At 33.6% G+C, this 21,145-nt stretch overlaps 1 protein-coding gene and 1 long non-coding RNA gene across 8 annotated transcripts in view; both read left to right on the forward strand.

Moving 5' to 3' along the window:
• Positions 1–1,166: 1,166 nt before the first annotated feature.
• The window catches only part of LOC120335504 (uncharacterized), a 135,632-nt gene continuing 115,653 nt past the window's right edge, over positions 1,167–21,145 (forward strand). For both annotated transcript variants that reach the window (XM_078120645.1, XM_078120643.1), the window contains exons 1-2: positions 1,167–1,287; positions 1,492–1,622. In XM_078120645.1, the coding sequence (XP_077976771.1) occupies positions 1,174–1,287; positions 1,492–1,622 (245 nt within the window). In that variant the 5' untranslated portion in view covers positions 1,167–1,173. The remainder of the gene's footprint in view (positions 1,288–1,491; positions 1,623–21,145) is intronic.
• Positions 7,654–13,007, forward strand: LOC144432472 (uncharacterized). 6 transcript variants are annotated; one of them, XR_013480712.1, is made up of 4 exons: positions 7,654–7,765; positions 10,719–10,812; positions 11,526–11,931; positions 12,412–13,007. It is a non-coding gene; the product is annotated as an uncharacterized LOC144432472 (long non-coding RNA). The 6 variants fall into 6 exon arrangements; XR_013480713.1 differs by adding an exon at positions 10,017–10,118 and having other exon boundaries at positions 7,748–7,765; positions 11,526–12,992; XR_013480711.1 differs by having other exon boundaries at positions 11,526–13,007.

The following is a 21,145-nucleotide window of genomic DNA, read 5'->3' on the forward strand; positions in this document are numbered from 1 at the left end:
GACAGCCACAAGCTTTGCTTCTGATAGTAAAAACGATCCTTCCAACGACAAACGTTGTCAAATACAAGTTCACGGTTGCGCTACACTGTCGCCATATTAATTTATTTTTTCATTTGACGTGTGATTTTTCCTCATGTCACGTTCGGATTTCTTATTTATGTAAGAAAAGCATAAATAAGCACAGCGGAATGCTCATCTCGGGCAAGATGTCGAAGGTTCTTGATAGCTCTCAAATTACCTGGAAAACTAAATTGCGATGGTTCGAACGCTTGGCCGCGATTTAAGATGCGCAAACTTCTTTGGAGCGTAGTGTTAAGCCAAAGGATAAGCACCGCTAATCGAATTCCGTGATCAGTCAATTTTTCGCAATGTCTGGTTGATTCATGCCGGTCCGTTATAGATTCCACGTAATCTTCTAATGGTGGTCATCCAAATCATCTGTTCGCAAATTGTGCTAATGTCGTCCGTGTTTGTGTTAGGTTTTTTTATTTCTATTTCGCAAGAAAAATGACAACAAGAACAACAACAGCAGCATAATAACAAAGCGTGTAACAAATCATTATAACACTCCTGTAAACATAGTATATATATGAATAAGTATTAAAATTTAGGTATTGTTTGCATTTTTCAACTACCCACAGAATGACAAGGAGATTAACCCAGGTAATAGGTGCAAAATTACTGTTTGGAAAGAAGTAACCAAGCGCCTCTTTAACAGAGAATTGGGAATTAATTCGGCTCTGAATGTTTTCCTCAGAGCATCCGCTCCTCGGTCATTCTGATTTTTGTGCATCAACTACAGATCCAGTTTCCATAAATTTATGATGAATTGCACAAATTTTTTGTCGTGTAGGAGCCGAATTGATTACAAATTCTCTGTTAAAGAAGCACTGGGTTCGTCTTATTTATATGCTTTTCGCCAAACAGCACTTTGCACCTCATTTCTTGGGCAATCCCCTTGTCATTCTGTGAGTTTTTAAAAAATGCAAACAATACCTAAATTTTACTACATATACTATATTTTCTAAAGAAATGAATGCTTTATGATGAGTACCTTAAAATCAAATCTAAATTAAAAGTGTATACTTACTTTTGAGACACCCTGCTGTATTTGTTAGTGCAGAACATAAGTCATTCGCATAAAAGTAAAACTCATATTTCGTACATGTAAGCATGATTTTGAGCGTTGAATTACTTATACTAATGGTATCCATAGCATTGACATCAACTGTAGCCGAATCACAGATATGTTATCTTCCCCGGGCTATGGAACTTAACGTTGAAAAGGTAAATTAGAGATAAATCTAGAATTTAGACTGATTTTATTCGGCTATCTGTTTTTGTTGTTCTAATTATGCAAAACATGGCCTATGTTAGGTAAATATTGAACTGCAATACCTCTCAATCCGTTATTAGTCAAAGCCATTTTTGTGTATCGTGTAATAAATTAACCCAAGTAAACTCATCTCTGTATTTTTTCCTATTTTATAGCTAATACAAACTACGTGGTATTCCGGACTGCGAACGGATGATATAGCGTCTATGCTTTCTTGTGTCAGATTCAGTAATTTCACGTCCACGGAATCAGGGTTCAAGGTTATTACAGAGGAACAGGGTGTCAGGTAAGAAGGTTCAATTGAATTTGCAATAAACGCGAAAAAGGAAAATTGATTTGTTGCAAAAGTGTTACGCTGCTTAAATTGTTTAATTAATGTATGCAAAATTTGGAATGATATACAAGCTATTAATTTTAATATTCAATATTTACAAAGTATTCAATATTTTGTGTGTATATATATATATTTTCGAGATATGTATATATAAATATATTTACTATCTGAATCAAAATTATTTAATACATTTTTAAGTTTTAAATACCCCCAAATTTATATTTCTAGCGGCTTGGTTAGATCGTGTTAATTTTTTTTTTTTCATAAGTGTTTAATTAATTTAATTTTAATTAAGACACATATTAAATCACCACAGAAAATAAAGCCCTAAGCCCTGATCTGACTTTTCGCGCATTTTTCTTATTAACATTTGTTGCTTTATTAAACACACATGCATTTTTAGAATACTTTCACGAAGGGCACGTAAAAATGAACGGACTTGATAGCGAAACCGTCATGGATATGGGTAAATATATAAAAACATGTTCAGCTTTAATATAATTTTAAAACTGAATCATTGTTTATGCTGCAATAAAGTGAATTTACTTCGATTTTTTTTTATATCAGACAACTTCCTAACCAATGGCAATTCTGTTTACCTGACTGACTACGAAAATTATTTGACACTTTTCCTTTGTCCGTCGAACGGAATAGCTGATAAAGGTATGAAAAGGGTCATCCTACCTAAAAATCGTAGAAATAATCGGTGTCCATAAAGTCACTTTACAATTTTAATTTTGTTATGGAGTCATTCCTCAATATATTTTAACCAGTTTGTTGTTTTTCAATTAGTAATTGTTTAAATGTTTTTACTTTATTCAATACATCTGTGTGGGCTAAGACAATATATGACATCGATAAATTCCCTCTGCAATTTTAAATTTTTTTAAGACTTTATGGACATCCTATAGGAATATAAAATACATTCTGTGACAAAGATAGAAGTACCCGTACCTATTGCAAATCAAATCAACAGCTCAAATTATTCGGTTCCGCGTTAGCCAACAGACGAAATACTTGAAGGAGAACAGTACGCTCGATGAATCAAAACGTTTTATTCTCTATCTATCTTGGAAATAAATCTATATCATTTAAGTTTCGTGTATGTATCGTCTGATGATATCAGGGTATTATCGCAGAAACTAATTTTTCAATGACATAATGAGATCGCAATGTGAGAAAATATATAATAGATTGAACGGAGTAGGGCATACAAATATTAATACTTACATTTTCCGTTTTTCAGAGCATCGTATGATTCGTGGATTTTTTCCAAGTCCAAATCCTACTTTGTCACAGGTTGCAGCTTTCATTAATGCTCTTCATGAAATCGGAATATTTGCCAAGTTTTATGCCTCTACGTGTTCTGAAATATATTAGTGTCATGAGAAATAACAAACAAATCAATCAGAAATGTGTCATATATTATTCCAGAAAGGTCAAATTCGATGAATGTTTTTTATTATTATTATTCAGAAAATCATATATCAATGTTATTACAGTGTTGATATGACTTTTGAAAAATGGAATAAATTTACTTGTCTGTGTAAAAGTTTGTTACATGGATAGATTTACCGATACGGTTTCTATGTTGATTTTGTTTTATTTCGAAAATATTTTAGATCGATTTACGCATTAGTGTTAGTAACACATTAACAGTTATATTTTTTCACCATTTCTTGTGTATATTATAGGGGAAATAAACAGACAAGTGCCCAACTTGAAAAAATCTGAATATTATTTTTTGTGACATAATCCTGTTTGAAATTGAACTACTGCAAGTGCTATTTTTCATACTCAGGACCGGATTTACCATTACGTATAGGGTAGGCTGAGGCTTGCGGGACACAAAATTCAATTTCGATACATAGTTTTTGATATGGTTTAACGTATATACCGGGGAAGCTGATCCAATGAAATGCCTGCCATTGTCTTTAACCAGACACAGGGTCAATAGTTTGGATTTCATCAAAGTAAACTGTTTATTCATATACCTACAGAATTTCTCTATAACAGGGTTTTTGTTATATTGAGCCGCGCCTACTTCAATTGTTAAAATGATAAAAAGCAGTATTATTGACTAATGTATATAAAAATAAATCCGATGCAATGATTCTGATTGTAACAGCGATTATTCACGATAAAAATGCTATCACAAATCATATTCGGTAAGTTTGGTGCATTACAAAATGTCAGGAAAATAATCACCCAAGTCGTGATATGATTATTAAGAAACTTGTTTTCATGCGTTTAGTTCTGTTAGCATTAAAAAATAAAGTTATATAGCTTTGTTTACCACAGCACAACTTTTACTGGGAAGTGCTTCAATTTATGCACTATCGCTTGTCACTAGACCCCAATTTCATGGAAGATTTGAAAAAATAAACTCAAGTATTGATCAGCCTAGTTTTCAGTAAATCAGCGTTTAAAATGTTGGCATATCATTCAAAATGTTCAATCCCAACTCATCACCAATATAATTTTATAGATATAGACAAAATTGAAAGGCATTCCCATACTTACAGTTGTTGATTCAAAGTCTTCGTGAGCGCATAACCCAATAAAGCATTATGCAAATATAGATGTTGCTTGATACATGGACGTGAATACCGCATTTGGAACTATATTTATCTGATCCATATGTTATCCACGTTCGCTTTGTTGTCACGCTTGGCAGTAGCACCCAATTGAAAAAGTGCGTTGTCGTTATGCATGCCGCGTTGCGTTATGATTAACAGTTATCAAGGTATCGAATTTCAAAAATAAATTCACTCATTTAATACACATTGTAAATTAATTTGAAATTAGACAAAAACAAGCGTCAGTGTTAGTGGGCGTATTTCCCAACTGATAAATGCATTAAAACATATTCTAAACAAAATTAGATATTGTAGGACTAGAGATATTTGTGAACAGCAACACCATCGATTGATTCCAGCTTCAAGTGTATATGGGAACTGTTTTGATACAAGTTTGATACACTGTTTTGATACATATGCGTGAAGAAAAGACATGTTACGAATTGAAAAATTCATTTCCGCGTTTACTCCTACTGTTTTCGTGACTACTTATATACACTGAATCTTGTAAATATTGATTATGATCATAAACCATTGGAGCCCGCAATAGAAAAAAATGGTCTATAATCTAGATTCTAGATTGCATTACTGTTTGAATATACAATATAAAGCTAGTAATATATAACAAACCACAGACCTGATGTTTTGCAAATTGCCACAGCAATGAACGGAAGCGAAAGAAATTGAAGGAAAGTAAGCAGGCGTTTCAAGAAATAATAATTTAGGAGTAAAATTGTATATCACCGAATATAATGTAATTGCTACTATACGGTATTACGATATGACTTATGTGTACACCAGAGTTGGATCAATTACATTAATTCAGTTCAATTACACTTACTCCCTTAAATGTTTCAATTACATTATATTTACAATAACTCCATGCAAAAAATATCAAATTACATATACAGTTATAACATTTTGGTTCGTATTTACATTTTCCCTTGCTCAAAAACTGTTGGATTGCACTTCATGAAGATTAGACTGCGAAAAGTTTCTGAACCCAATAAATTTCTTCTTGCCGTAAAAAAGTTAACCGCAATTGAAAAAAGTCTTTCTGACGGGGCTGATGTTGCTGTGTTCACTCATTCTGAAACTCACGATGATATTATTATTAACCTCCAACTTGGGTCTAAAATGAAGTATAAACTGTGCAATATATCTTGGAGATGCTGTACTCGTACATGTGGTCAATTATCGCGTCAATATTGATCATATTTCATGAACATCACAAAAAGCTGAAATGCGATAGATCTTCGGATACAGAGATGAAGCCAGTTAAGCTTGTCTAAATATATATAATATTTTATTCATTCTCCACGCGTATGTGTTTTACCATTTTGGTAGAAAGGAATATAACTAAAGATTTGACTACAATGTCTTGACCTAATTTAGAATATATAGATTTTTTCAAATTGCATTTTCGCAATGCAATATGTTGAAACCATTTATTTCTATTGATTATTTCAACCACATCCTATCACCAAATATTTCATCATATGCTATTACTTTTCTTACCTCATGAAGTCGTTTGCTTGAATTCCTTCCTGATAAGTCCTGATAAACGTTGTGTCTTAATGTGTCTCGTTAGATTGTATATTGTGAAGTTTATAGGGCAGTTCCTAACACAAGAGCTGTGTGTGCATCTCTTTGCGATACGTAAGTCCGCCAAACGTCGATAACAAAAATTGCGAGGTATAAAAAAAATTAACTGGTCACAAGGCAAACACCTTTCGTTCAATTGTTTGTTCAATGCTATTTATTATAATACACTATAAATCTCCATTTGGTCACATCAATATCTTGAACTTGATTATCCTAGGACCTTGGTATTTCATATTCACAGAACAAAATATTTAAGCTTGTGCATTCGTCAATCAGGTAGGTATGAGATTAGCATTATTTATGCCTGGATTTTAAACCATCGATTCCTAAAGATAATTAAAATAGATTTTGCTGTAGTTCTACCAGAGTAATCGCTCAGATTTAAACGAATATTAGACTCGTATATATAATAAATCTTTTAAACTATACTATAAATATGCCAATATCGTGATTCTTCGTGTTGGCAATGCTACCGCTGGATTACAATACGAACAATATTGCACAACTTTCCGATTTCTATACACTTTGGTTTCTTATATTAGATAATTCTTTCTAGTCTTATCTATTAACTAGAAGATGAATATTCGGCATGGTACCATAACTAATGGATTATTGGTCAAATTAAATTCATATAATTCTAATTTATATAGCAAGTTATGAAGATGTACAACTGTTTTAACTTGTATCCAATAAATGTGACTCTATGGGAAGCATGCGGTGCAATATCAGATTGATATTTAGTTATCTTAGGGATTAGCTGAATATGTCAGAAATCCTCAAGTGCGTCGTACAATTCAAGCATTCGATTCAGCGACGCGACTGGACTGCTCGAAGTTTGAGTATTTGTATTTTTTATTGCAGCATAATTCAGACAACCAAGAGTTCACAATTAAGTGACAAACTATCCTTCATAATTTAACTCAAGGTAAAAGAAAATATCACAGTGTTGTCCTTGGTTGTCTTGATAACCCCTTTCTCATTTTTACAATATTGAGTTGATGGAACATTGCAGTCAAATCATGTTCCTAAATTGTAAACTGGTTTTGACAAGCGTCTCAGGTCTGTGTCACAGTCAATTCCGATTTGTATTTATATCATGTTGTAGAATGTAGATCAAACATGGCATGTTGACGGAAGTGGTTGACAGCTTTTTCGCAAATTTATGTGTAGCGCATGAATACAATGCTCGCTTGGTTGATGGAGAAGCTTGTTTTTCAGATACGTCAAGAATTAGTACAGACGCAGTTCCATAGAAACCCTAGTACAAGTGTTTGAAACAGAATTCCTGATGACATCGCACAATCGTCCTATAAATATAAAGTTATGAAGCACTTTTCAACTATAAAGACATTCTTTATGCGTAACTGAATGTAGCTTTTCTTCGTGGGTGTAATCTTCAGCACTTCTCGTCTGTATTTCTAAAAATCATGATTGCAGAGATATCTTACGTTAACCAAATGTCTAATATTCAGCTACCTATATCGCAAAACTCCGTACTATAGTCTGAATATGCAACAAATATATATAGATACAATTGACAAAACTCAATGTTTGCCATTATACCATTTTGAAGTGTTGGCATTTGATTCGCTATATGCATGAACATGCCCGAATATAGTTGCGAGATGTAATGGTAAAAATATTCAATTGTTTTAATTCAAATTCCACCACTAACAACAGTAACTTGTTTTCACAAACTCATATAACGATAATTATTGCCACTTGGCAAAACACGGTAATTCAGACTCATCCCAAACATGTACCTAACACAAATAAAATGATGTATAATAACATACTCACATTTATCCATTTGAAAGTCTCAAGCATAGACAGTGATATTGCAGGATGATAACTAGATGCTGACAATATGTTGTTCACGGGTTCATCCTCGCAGCAGAGATGTCAACAGATGTAAGTGCTATGTTGTTTACATTTTCTATCGCCCAATCAATACCGATAAGCCAGATTTTAATGACTAATTTAACCCTAATTACTTCGTTTTGCTTTGTTTATTTTGTTATTAACTCTTTGAACTCTGACGGCTCTGAGCGAAGTTACTCGCTCACCCTGAAGGTTCGCGGCGCCGTATTGGTAGAACAATAAAATAAGTCTAAATACTGGCTATTTGGCACGCTTATAATTTTTTACCAATTATAGGTAGCACGTTGTGTGATATTTCAATCGAAAGGAAATTTTATCGTGCATTCAGAATGTATTTTCCATTTCGAAATACATTTTGTAAAAATTAATAAAATTGACCCTAATCTAACAGTGATTTTTCTACATGTATGTGAGTTTTGGCTTGAAATTTTGTTATTTTGGTACAAAATATACTGCCAATATTTGATGTTCATGAAGAGTTTTTTATAAGCTTTTTGTTGATATTCGAATTACTATTGTGGCTGCCATATAACCAATTTTATATTTAAATATTTAATTGTGTATCATTGTGTCGGGTGAACAACTTCGATAAGCGGCTATGACGCACTGATTACGCAGCTACGCAAAAGCCGATCACGTGACTACGGTCATGAAGATGTTGATAAGTACGATCGAAACGTATTGCGTGGCAAAATGCGCAAGATAACTTTCACGACGACGTTCTCAGCGGGACATCGGTCGCCGAATTTCGATATTATATTAACCCTGTATGGATTGAAGTACCGACGTCGAGTAATGCGTGCAGTAATAGCGAAGTGAAGGGAAGTTAATATCGTCATATAGAATTTCACGTGGAAAATGTTTTATTCGCCCATCAGTATTTGTTCAAATATCAACCAAAATAAGTACTTGCCTCCTCTGCAGATCAAAATATCTGATTGTACGAATGTTAGGCGAACAAGTGGATGGATCAATATCTGAGAGAACTGATAATGCAGAAAGAGCAACTCTTATTCCAACAAGATCATATGCGTCGCCAGAACTAGATACCCTACCGCAAAACGCCAGTTCTAATAATAGATGCGTCGTATGCAGCACAATTTACATTATTGCCAAAAAACCAATCTCGCTGCTGAAGAGAAAGCGTTGCTGAAACGATGCGAGACAGTATATAAGTACAAATACTGTAATGAGTACCTATGTATAGGTAACGAAACCAACAACCATTGGTATAACTGGCACAACAAAGTGCAATATTGGATTTAGAATGTGTCTTTTATCTTCATAATATTTTCATGTTCTTCATTGTTCCGAGCACAACAAAGTGCAATATTCAATTTAAAATTTTAGCAAGCAGTCTTTTATGTACATACATTTTTCATGGTGTTTATTGTTCCGTTATTTGCTAATAAAATCACAATCTTGTTCATATTGCGTATACGTAACCACAACTTAATGGGGCTTGAGCGGGCAGTCAAAGTCAAAGCGTAGTGAGAATTTTGAATGCGTAGCATCGGGTTAATTAATTACTTCCTGCGGACATTTGAATAATAACATCTCGACGTAACGTTATTGCGGATATCGTCACGTTTAGTTGCATTTGCGTAATATACGTAAAGTTGTGCGTGACGAGACGTAGCCTCTCTTCAATGAGAACATCATTTTGACGCAGCGTCGCTGTTAAATCTACAGATAATCTAATATACTTGGCCATAAAATTTGAATGGCTCATCGTAAAATCGTTTTGGATACGTCTTTAAAAAGCTATTCAAATTCTCCACATATCTTGGAGTCATATCTCGATTGAATATGTGGCTATTTAGGCAAGAAGTCGAAATTCTTTATATTAAATATTTGTTATCATACAATAATTTCATACGCACTTTCAAATTGCCAATTTCACTGAAACATCGTATATTAGAGCACCGATATTTACAATATAAGTAGTCCAAATAACGAGCTTTCAGGCAATATAAAATTTATTTAAATACTCGTTGTGGTTCTTGAGATACGAGATCATAAAGTTGATTCCTTCCGACACGAAAAACAAGCCGGTAAACCGGCTTGCCGGGGCACAGAGCGTACTCAAACAAGCCGGTAAACCGGCTTGCCGGGTTCAAGCGGTTAACCAGCACAAACCAAGGCAGATAAGCAATATTATAGATGTGATCTACAAGTGGACCACCGTTCATTATGCTCGTCGATATTAACACTATTTAGTATTTAATGTACATAATATAATATCAGAATTACAGTGCAAAGCTGTTTACACTCTTTACAGTCACATACATGAAAGTAGTTCTGAAAGATGAACGATTTTATTCATTAATTAAAGGGACATGTTCAATTTCAAATTTAAAGAAGACGAGTGAGAAATGAGTATGTGAGTTTGAGATGAGTTTTGATTTGCCCCTTTCCTATGTAACCTATTTTACGAGCGAATGTTTTGTACCTTCAATATTCTTGATTTTTCTTAAAAGCAAGAATGATTGGCGCTAGGTGGTCACACTAAGGATTTTTGCACCATAGCAGAGAATATTTATATCTGGTGTGACGATGATACTTGTTTATAGAATTCTTTAGAATGTCCCCTTTGAAATTTTAGATTGGTAAACGTATAATAGGTGTCATTTATATTAAAATTTTGTGTTATTACCCAACAGTTACGATATTTCTGCGTTTTTGTTACAGAGTTTTAGACAACGAAGTATTTATAAATCAGATTGGCTTATTATATTTGTTGTAGTTATGACATTTGGTGAGTTGAAACTTCATCTTTAAATCGTATTTTGGTATGAATGGTTTAAAAAATAAGTTATTCAAACATGTTTCCATGTTAAAATGTACCATGTACAATTTTAGCAACCAAGGAGATTTACATCCGTCCATTTTTTGGCTTCAAGCTTTTGTCGAAACTCTCGACGTTTTTAGAAAAACTTTTCAACAAGTTACACAGCATTCTTATTTTCTAAATTTTTTTCAGTGTAAAGACAGTGCCACTAATGCAAACAAGGTTGAGATGGAATAGGATTTACGTTTTGCGAGATGAAAGTATTATTGTTTCGCTCTTATCAGCGGTAAGCCGATGAAATTGAAAATAATTTAAAGATAGAATTCGCAACAAAAATATTAATTTTGTTATTACCAGGTAATATTCGGATTTTCGACAAAAGTGTTGGAATTCGCCCAGGTGATATACTCGATTGCAAATTGAAACGATATCATGCACGCAAAAATTAAAACAAAGAAGTATCACAAATTTTTTAGGAGCTAAGCGACAGATAATAAATGCTGGCCTAATTCTATTTCTGATACTATAAATCGGCAAAATTTATGAATAAATTTAATTTTCGCGTTAAATTTAGTTGCCAACGGCAGCGATAACCATAGCACTGAAAATGAAAAACGTTAACTTTGCACAATACGTTGCATTATACATTGACGGTTTCATGCGACTCCTATCAAATTATTTTCATGATCGAATTTATTACGGATTATGATGAAATGAAATATATTCATTGCAATATATGTTCAATCAATCTTATATTTCACCGTAATTGTGATAATCAGTATTGCACCTGGGATAAAGGCGTTCATATTCTTGACTGCTGTTTTCGTTTTTACGATGCAGCACGTTTCTGTCAACACGTTTCCCGCCATTCCTATACATGCGAAAGTACCCCCTCTGTCCGCCTTGCGGAAATAGAGGGTATTGTGTTGAGGAATCTGTGGATGCCTTACATTGAATGCGTTTAACATTTCGCGAGTTAAAATATGTATATATGTGTAGATTTTCAACACTGGACAGATTCAACAAATAGCCGCGGCAATGGATTATGACACGAAAAGACAGATTGCAAAAGGAAAAGACTTATTGCTGGTCGGACCATCAATACACCGTCTGTAAATCATAATATTGTAAATATTTAATATAAACGTCGGTGACGAACCTTTTCCACACAACGAAATGTTTTTTACTCTGTGAACGGTGTAATCTTTGGTAACCAGCCTCTGCGCCAGCTGAAAAATTCTCTCGGACCAACATCAAAACACTGCGATGACCAACATCAGCTCAAGGACTGACGGGAAGAAACCACTGCTCTAAATGCATGCTCTTCTTACCCTAACTTTTGTAGGATCTTTCAAACCCGATTTTGTGTGTCGTGACTAAAAAGTGATATCGTTACTTACTTCAGGTATGTCAAGTAACGTAACGGATTCAATAGTAACTCCCTATAAGTGCTAATGATCTAATTTATAATCTTCGAAGCAAACAATTATATAAAAAATCAGAAAGGTAGTTTGGTATTCTATTTTATAGCATTTTAATTTGATAGGCCTATACCATTGATCATTTTAAAAACAGCAGCATTACAATTAAAATTAGGCAAATCAAATATTATCATTTACCTGTTGCATGTTAAATCGCATCTTCTTTGCTTCAAGATATGTTGATGATAGTACTGAATCATATGCAAAATTCCCCGTCGCATTGCACTTTCGTTATATCAAGTGTAATTGTAGTACACTCCTTCAAAACAATTGAAATGTAAATAGAAACATCTTGATAAATTTCTCGTTAATTAGTGAACACTTTATATACACTTTATTTCGACTATGACGCAGTTTGTGTTTTGATGTGAATTGTGCTGCTTGATTATTATTATTTGTTTCAGATTCTAGGGCTGTTGCTTGAAAATATTGTGTGATATTAGTTATACGGAGTTTGGATTGCTTCTGGTCTAAACATGTAATAGAGTGCCACCACGTTTAAATCCATGTTTATGGCAAATGGGATCTAGTCATGCAGAAAATAGCCAAAAACAACGTCGGATAGATTATTCAGTTTTGTTTCACGCCATAGTTTATTGCTTTGGAATATTATGTGATGACTGAGATGGAAGGCAGACCAAGTTACGTTAGTGACAAGAATGGCGTTGCAAACTTCCTTGCAATGAAGAGACTAGCAGGTAAAAATATTTGGTATTTGGATTCTGGCTACAACCATAGATTGCAAAATCAAGAATGCTTTAAACATTTGATTGACATTTGTAATTTCATGATATAATAATGATTTTGTACTCGAGCTAACTATTCTACTTAATATACGTTTTATATGACTGTGTTATTTTTATCACTTTATAATTTTTTTGTTGGAAAAAATTAAGAGGGAAGTTGTTTAATGGCATCCTTGATTTGATCAAAATTCAATAATATAAAATAAATTAAAGTTTGTCATATAATTTTAAAGATATACTTTTCGAAATATAAAAATATTTTTATTTCATTGTTTTACTTTTATTTGTATGTTTTTTCGTAGTTGTGCCCATTGAATATTTGTTGCACTAGACCACCTGCTTGTTCACTTTCCCCACATCGAATTCATTCTAATTACAAACATAACAATTTTACTTGTTAATACAAACAAGCATGTGATTTTTAGTCGATGAATCAGAATGGGCAGTTATGAAAAAACGAGACTGCAAGTGATAGGGGCGATAAAACTCCGGTTTTCAATTTGTTTTGGCAATGCGCTGTAGAAACTTGGGAATGTTTATATCGCAACGAGTTGAACTGGTTTTACTGAACTTCAATTTTTTCTTTACGTATTCACGTGCAAAGTGTCTCGTCATGTAAAAAACTTTGGAATGCTATTTCGATGCGGTTAGTACTTTGAAATATGCATTAAAAAAAGTTTTGTGTATTCTAATTCCATTTGAATTTTGATAAATTTGAATGATGTTTGTTTAGCTTACTCTACAAATCATTTTCCTACACATTTAGGGATGCCAAGATTCTTTGAGTAGGCCTACTAAATTGTTGAAATAAATTTCCTAATTCCAATCGATAATTCAAACATTAAAGCTTTCTCCTGAATGTTATGGAATATACATTGAGTATTTAATGCTCTGGGTGTTCTTCTAATGCAACAGAGAACTTGATTTGGGTTTTCGAATGGCGTGACATCAGTAACACGTCTCTAAGAAATATTAAAAAGACACAATCTTGATAAATATATAATTCTTGACACAGTTTCAATTCTGAAGTCAAAGAAAGTACTAGATGAATCATCTAAAATCTAAATTTTGTCTGATTGGACTAACCATCTTCATATATTTCAGTTGAAATGTTCAGTTGAAATGTTGAAATGTGTATCAATAACGCCATTATAGCTCGAAACGCGTCAATAAAAGCTGAATCTCTTCACCGTGCTCGCCGATATTTTCCCCGTGACTGCATACACTTGTACAAATCAAGAATACGCCAATGCATTGAATACAAGAGAGCAATGCTCAAATATATGAAAACGCAGACCAATTCCCCAAAACTCGTATATTTGCGGTAACTTATTTAGTACCTGTATCGGGGTACCTCAACGGTGCAAGAACTGTCATAGCTTTTTTTAGGTCCCGTGACAATGATCCATTTTCTTGATTGTGTTTAAACATCAATTGAAATATCACATGATCTGAGTCCCTTCTGTATTTCCGGATCAGGTAACGCTGTCAAACATTTCTCATAAAAACTTTCCAAAATCATATGCTTCAACTTACCAGCCTCGGGGTACAGATAACGGTACAGGGACTGTCATAGCTGTTCCATGTCCTGTGGTAATGATCTATTCTTTTCCATCCAATTTTAACGTGAATGGAAATACTAAGTGATTCGAGTCACTTCTCTCTTACGGTACCAGGGCAAAATTAAAATAAAATATGGATTCCCCGATAATCATATGCGGTACGGTACAGTAACTTACCAGTACCTAATATTCCTTCGCGAAACGGTTCTTCCTTGTTATATAAAAACTCAATTCATTCCCTCTTATCAAAAAAAAAATAAGGTAGGCTACAAAATTTATGTTGTTTACATCAGAACTGTAACGAAAAGACGAGAGCGTAATTCACTGCGGTACGGTACCGGTACCTTACCCGTACCCGTTTCTTTACGCCTGCTATTCGATCGTGGAACCGCTCTTCTCTGGCATATAAAAACCCAATTCAATTTGCTCTTATCAAAATTAACAAATACAATAAGGTAGATTTGCTAGAAAACCTACATACCTGCAATAGTAAGATCGCGAAAGAAATAAATCAATTTCACTGCGGTACGGTAACTTAGCAGTACCGTACCTGCAGGCTTGATCACGCAACCGCTTGAAATAGGTTTCAAAACAATGTTTCCATGAGAAATTTTTGGAACAGCAAAATTTTGAATGAAATATCAGATTTCATGGGATTCATGGAAATTTCAAGAATAAATAAAAGTAATAACCTTCTGGAAAAAAAATCAAACTTTAACCACTGAAAATTTCAAAGCAATTGGTCCAGTATTCGAAGAGAAAAGCGATTTTATAATGATGATCATCCCGAAAAATGACAAGAACAACAACATAATATTGAAACGATCGTTATGTCCACTGACGTGTCCAATTACTGCTTCCATATTTGGATTGGCGCTCCTGAGAGCGTAGTAAACCCCTTCGCGTCTAAGGCTTAGACCGTAGTAGTATATATTTACGCTTAGACCGAATACACTTTGCTGCTGTTTCGTGATTGCACCTCAGCGATCTGTGAGTTTTGATTTTACTTCGTTTTGACCTCATATTTGAGCATTGCTCTCCTATTTTCCATATAGTTAGACTGTGTTCTTCTGAATCTCCCTCCAAAAACTGTTTCATTGTCACTGTCTTTAGGGCAGTTCTCGAGAATGCCGGAATTATTGCAGATGTCGTTTAGGACCAGATTTGGATTAACGCCAGATTAGCAGATTGCCGATGTTCATAGTAGGCTACCTCACAAAAATGTCAAACAATCGTGATATCCAATGTATTAATAAATATGAAGACACCACTTTTGTATTATAAAAGTAAACTTAAGGTAATCCGTAGTTACCGCAACAATTGAAGTACGCTTTGTCAGTTAGAATCCGTTTTACAACAAACTTGAAAATTTTTCGTTTTTAAACTAAATTCACATGGAAGCGGGAGTAGGAGGTCACAAAACATTTTTCACTCACCAATGTTCCAAGAAGTTCATCGACTTTGGGTTTCAAATCTGGTACTCGTGCATTTTTGTGTTTTTCAGCCGAATTCAGCCGATTACTAGATGTAACGAACATTTTATTTATCTCAATCAAGGCCACCCCTCCTTTTCTGGAAAAATGTAACAAACCCGTGAATTTAGAACAAGATAAAAAGAAAATAAATATACGAATTATGTGGATTTAAGTTTCTGATTTGCAGGATTCATACCGCTACGGGCCATGTGCATGTAAAATTTCAAAAGGGTGTAACACCTTGTTGTACCATCGAAATAAGAAAATCGTATCGTGTTTTTCCACCTACATTTTGGGATTGCTTGTTCAGTGCTGTCAGTTTGAACCACATCTGAAGTTTAGGTATTTTCTGTTTTTGTGTGTGACCTTTTTTCTGCCACTAATGAGTTTCTTATTATAAATATGAATCTAAATAGTTCACCATTTTTCAAATATATTGCAGTGATTTTTCACGTTACCAACCGTAGAGTCTGAGTGGAAGCCAAGTCACCAGTAGGGCATAAACTAAATTACTTTGCAAAACTTTGATTTGCTGGAAGTCAGTCACGTCGCATTTTTTACATCAATTTTGCAACTTTAATAAGCTGTACAATAATACCGTATACTTTATCTCGTATTGGTATTCGAATGACGATGCCTCCCATATCGCTCCCATATTTTGTGATAGTATGGGTTTCCAATACTGATATAAAATATAGCTACATGCAAGTCAAAAAGCAAATGTATAAGTAAAATTTCAATTTATTGAACGATCTCAACTATGGGATGATGTTTTACAGTTTTCAAGGTTATGCGCAAATTATGACTTCGTTTGCTTGTAAAATGTTGGTCACAAGCTCGTGCTGGATACATAAATAAACGCCAATGTTCTCGGGGCTCTCAAACTGAAAAGTTCGACAATTGTCGAATAAACGTTTCCTCGGGGGCCTATGCAGTTATTTTATTGATGGTTTTTGACGGTTCGCCACGTTTTAGCGAGGTTACATCCCATTATATGCGTGTACTGAAAAAAATTCAACTGTTCGTGTGATTTACCAAAATGAGAAATTATGTCATCTTATGCGTCGGGAAAACTGTAAACAGTTGGCTGATTTAATAAAGAAGTTGGTAGCTTGGAAATTGTTAACACTTGAAATCCAAAATTACAGCGAAACGTCGTTTAATTCTGCGAGTAGTATGTGCAGGTGTGTTTACAACTGCGCGACTTTTGCGCTTGATAACTCATGTCTGGTTTGGATTCAGATTTTCTGTCTTGTTTCGTTGGAAGAGGGAGATAAAGTTCTAGTACGTTGGAACGGGAGGAAAAATGTATTTATAAAACATGACAAACGTTTCAGAGGACCATCCGCTGACAAAGAGATGAAATCCTGAATAACAATGGAACGTATTTTTGACAGATATTATGCTACTGTTTTTAAAAAAAATACTACAACAGAGTGTCATTCAAACTTTAGTCGAATCTTTAAATAATACATGGTTATTCACTAACATTTTTAAAGGAAAAAAAGCATTAACGTGAAATCATAGGCCGATTGAATATCAATGTAACGACAAAAAAATCACGAATTGAAATTGCAATGGAAAGTCGTGGATATATTTTTTTCAGAGTAACTTGCATATTTCCACATTTGCCCATTTTTGGGGTTTTGCAGAAACCTTAAACAAGACTCTTCCTTTCTTCAAGCTTTGTCGAAACTCTCGACGTTTTCGGAAAAACTTTTCTTCTTTGGGTACACTCTCGACGTTTTGGGAAAAACTTTCCAACAAGCTACTCAGAATTCTTGTTTTTAGTTTTTTTTCTAGTGTAAGACAGTGCCACTAATGCAAACAAGGATGAGTTGGGATAGGATTTACATATTTGTCCCAGGGTTGTACGTTTTGGGAGATAAAAGCATCATTGTTGCGTTATTATCAGCGGTAAGTCGATGAAATTAAAGATGATTAAAACATATAATTTGCAATAAATGTAATAATACTGTAACTACCATGTCAATATTCGAATTTTCGACAAAAATGTTGAAATTCGCACAGGTATCACACTCAATTACAGATTGAAACGATATTATACACGCAAAAAATGAAACAAAAAAGTATCATATTTTTTTTACGAGCTAAGTGACAGATAATAAATGCTGTCCTAATGCTATTTTTGATACTATAAATCGCCAAAATTTCGCGTTAAATTTAGTTGCCAATTTCACTTGTCATGACTCAAAAGTCATAACGTTTTCGAATGTAAACACAGGTATACCGAGTGCCTTATTCAAATTCATCATTGTAATGGATTCGATAGTACCTCTCTATAAGTGCTAATAATCTGATATTTCATCTTCGATGCAAAAAATTATATAAAAAATCAGAAAGGTAGTTTGTTATTCTATTTTATAGCCTCTTAATTTAAAAGCGTTCCATACCATTGATCATCTTGAAAACAGCAGCATTACGATAAAAATAGGACAATTCAAATATTATCATTTATCTGCTGCATATTCTTTGCTTCAAGATATGTTGACGCTAATTCTGAATCTTATGCAAAATCTACCGTAGCATTGCACTTTTGTTATATCAATTTTAATTGTAGTACACTCATTCAAAACAATTGAAATGTAAACAAAAACATCTTGAATAATTTCTCATTAATTAGTGAACAGTCTTATATACACTCTTTTTCGACTATGACGCAATGCCACACGCTCGATTGCAAAGTAAACGTCTTACAATTGTACAAACTTCTCGGGGCTCCCGAAGTATGCGAACCAAGATGGCGGACATCGGAATGTAATATGTGTATAGGTTAGGGTTAGGCCATAATTTTAGTTATGAATACTACGGGAGGCTCTTGGCTAGTCTTCGAACTGACAATAGGACTAAAATAAGGAAAATTGAAATGAAATTATCGCCTAACCCTAACCTGTTACCCATGTTACGTTCCGATGTCCGCCATCTTGGTTCGCATACTTCGGGAGCACCAACTTCTCAGCAGTTTATCTCTTTATGTGAATTAGGCTGCGTAATGATTACTGCTTCAGATTCTATGACTGTTGCTCCAAAATAATTTGTAATATTAGTTATGGGGTGATTGGTTTGTTTCTGTGCTAAACATGTAATAGAGTGCATGCCACCAAGTTTAGATCATAGTTTTCCGGCAAATGTCATCTAGTCACAGAGAAAGTGACCAAAAACCACGTTGGATAGATCATTCAGTCTTGTTCCACGTGTGTTGCCCCAGGTATGTTTTAAATACTATGGTGTATATTTTTTAGGAATACAAACAAACGATCACCATTATGTTTGAACTGTTCTGTGATGACTGAGATGGGAGACAGACCAAATTAAGTTATTGACGAGACTCACGTTGCAAACTTTCTTTGAGTGAAACAGTGAAAATCGTTTTAAAAATACCAGAAGCAGCTTCATACAAAATGAGGGTAAAGTAATAAGACCTACGGTAAACTTAACAACATTGTTCTAGTTCTACTCTCACTGCGAAGAGTTTAAAAAAATCACGAATGACCATATTTATACCTGAAATAGGCTATTTTACATTCGAAACTACTAACACTTGTCAAATAATAATATGAAAATATTATCATTTCCACCTACATGAAAACTCGCAGGAAATTTACATTGTTAAGAATACCTACAACGACACTAGTAATTAATTACCTAGAATTTCGTTATGCGCTTGAGATGTCATTGACGTACTTGCCCATGTTTATAACTCGTAGTGACATCATCTTGTCCCTGTGTCACAGAAATATATTAACGTTCTAAGGAAATTTATGTTTGACAGTGTTGACACTTTGACACTGTTACGGAGAATTGAACCAGTAGTTGAAGAATGAAAAGAAGGTAATTGGTATTAAATAAATTAAAAGTTGTAAACAATATTCTATGCCTTTGAACGTTAACAAATAGAAACTGAAAATAGATATAAAAATCAAAATTACCATACACAACAAAATCGTATTGTTTCTTGGTTATGTTGTATTAACAATAAATGTTATTGTGAACTATGTATACACCTAAAAACTGTTTACTGTACAATAGTTACTGAAAGTTTCTACTATTATTTTCGTACTCTAATTACTTGAAATCAGTTAGATGGGGACATGCAGCTTTTTTCTATCTGATTTTAAAATCAACTTTATAATACGTATTTTTATTTTAATTTGCTATGGAAAATCAATGAAAAAATGAATAAAATAAATGATACGATAATTTGAACGTTTAAAAATCACAAACAATGTAAAATTCAAAACTTTTTTCCATCAGTGAAAACAGATTATCAGAAAATCGGACTAAAATTGTGGACAATTGGAGATCAATTAGAAAGTGATATGGTCGTTATTGTTACTGCGATAACCACATTCACATCTACTGAAACTGATACAAAAAGTTGGATATTTGAACACCAAAATGATGGAAATTTTAATATTTGAAACAGGGGAAAAAAGTTTCTTGGAAGAAAAATAAAAAAATTTGAAACAATTGTTCAAACGAAATTATTGTGAAAAGCAAATTACTTTTAAAGAAAAAAACAAAAAACTCATATTTACATGGAAATCCCAAAGAATAAAATCAGAAATTTTTGTTTAAAACTTAAAAGGTACTTTAATTTAGATTATCCATAAAGAACAGAAATAAAATCTTTTTTGAATTACACCTGGAATTTTTTCAAGAAAAAGAAATATGAATTTTTCAGGAATTTAGTTTACTAAACTACTATGTAGAAATATATATTTACACTCAAGTTCGCATTTGCATTGTAGGATCACAAATCCTATTATGAGATGACGATATTTAACTTAAGCATGCGTGACGCAGGCAAGATCAAATCTAGCACAAATTTTTATTTTTAAAGCTCCACGTCTTCTTAAAAATTGCCTACGCCGCGCGTATGAGACGCGCCCCACCGTTTGAGTTTTTTTGAGTATCTCGGCACTGTCGCTTCATCTGGAAAGCTACCATTCCTGTATTCGAGCGATGACAGAATTAATACATATGGTTTGAGTTTGACCCAAAAATCTCTGTTGTGTGATAACCGATAATGACGAAATCACAATTTATGCTGAAATGCATAACAAACACAACGAAATTAATTAATTATCAATCATCAAAAGCAATAATCATCATGATATAAATCTTCTCGTACAATATTTTGAAGGACCAAAATAATATTACATACAATCAATGATATTCCATCTTGATTTCAACATTGTTCTAGTATCTAGTGGAACAGTGTAGTACATACACTTGCAATCGTAACAAAACACGTTTGTTTTGACATACGTTACGCTAAAATATTGTACTTGCAATCATTTTTGAAAACTAACAACCTCCATACCTTTCTTA

Source organism: Styela clava, chromosome 15, assembly GCF_964204865.1.
Source record: "Styela clava chromosome 15, kaStyClav1.hap1.2, whole genome shotgun sequence".
Lineage (NCBI taxonomy): Eukaryota > Metazoa > Chordata > Ascidiacea > Stolidobranchia > Styelidae > Styela > Styela clava.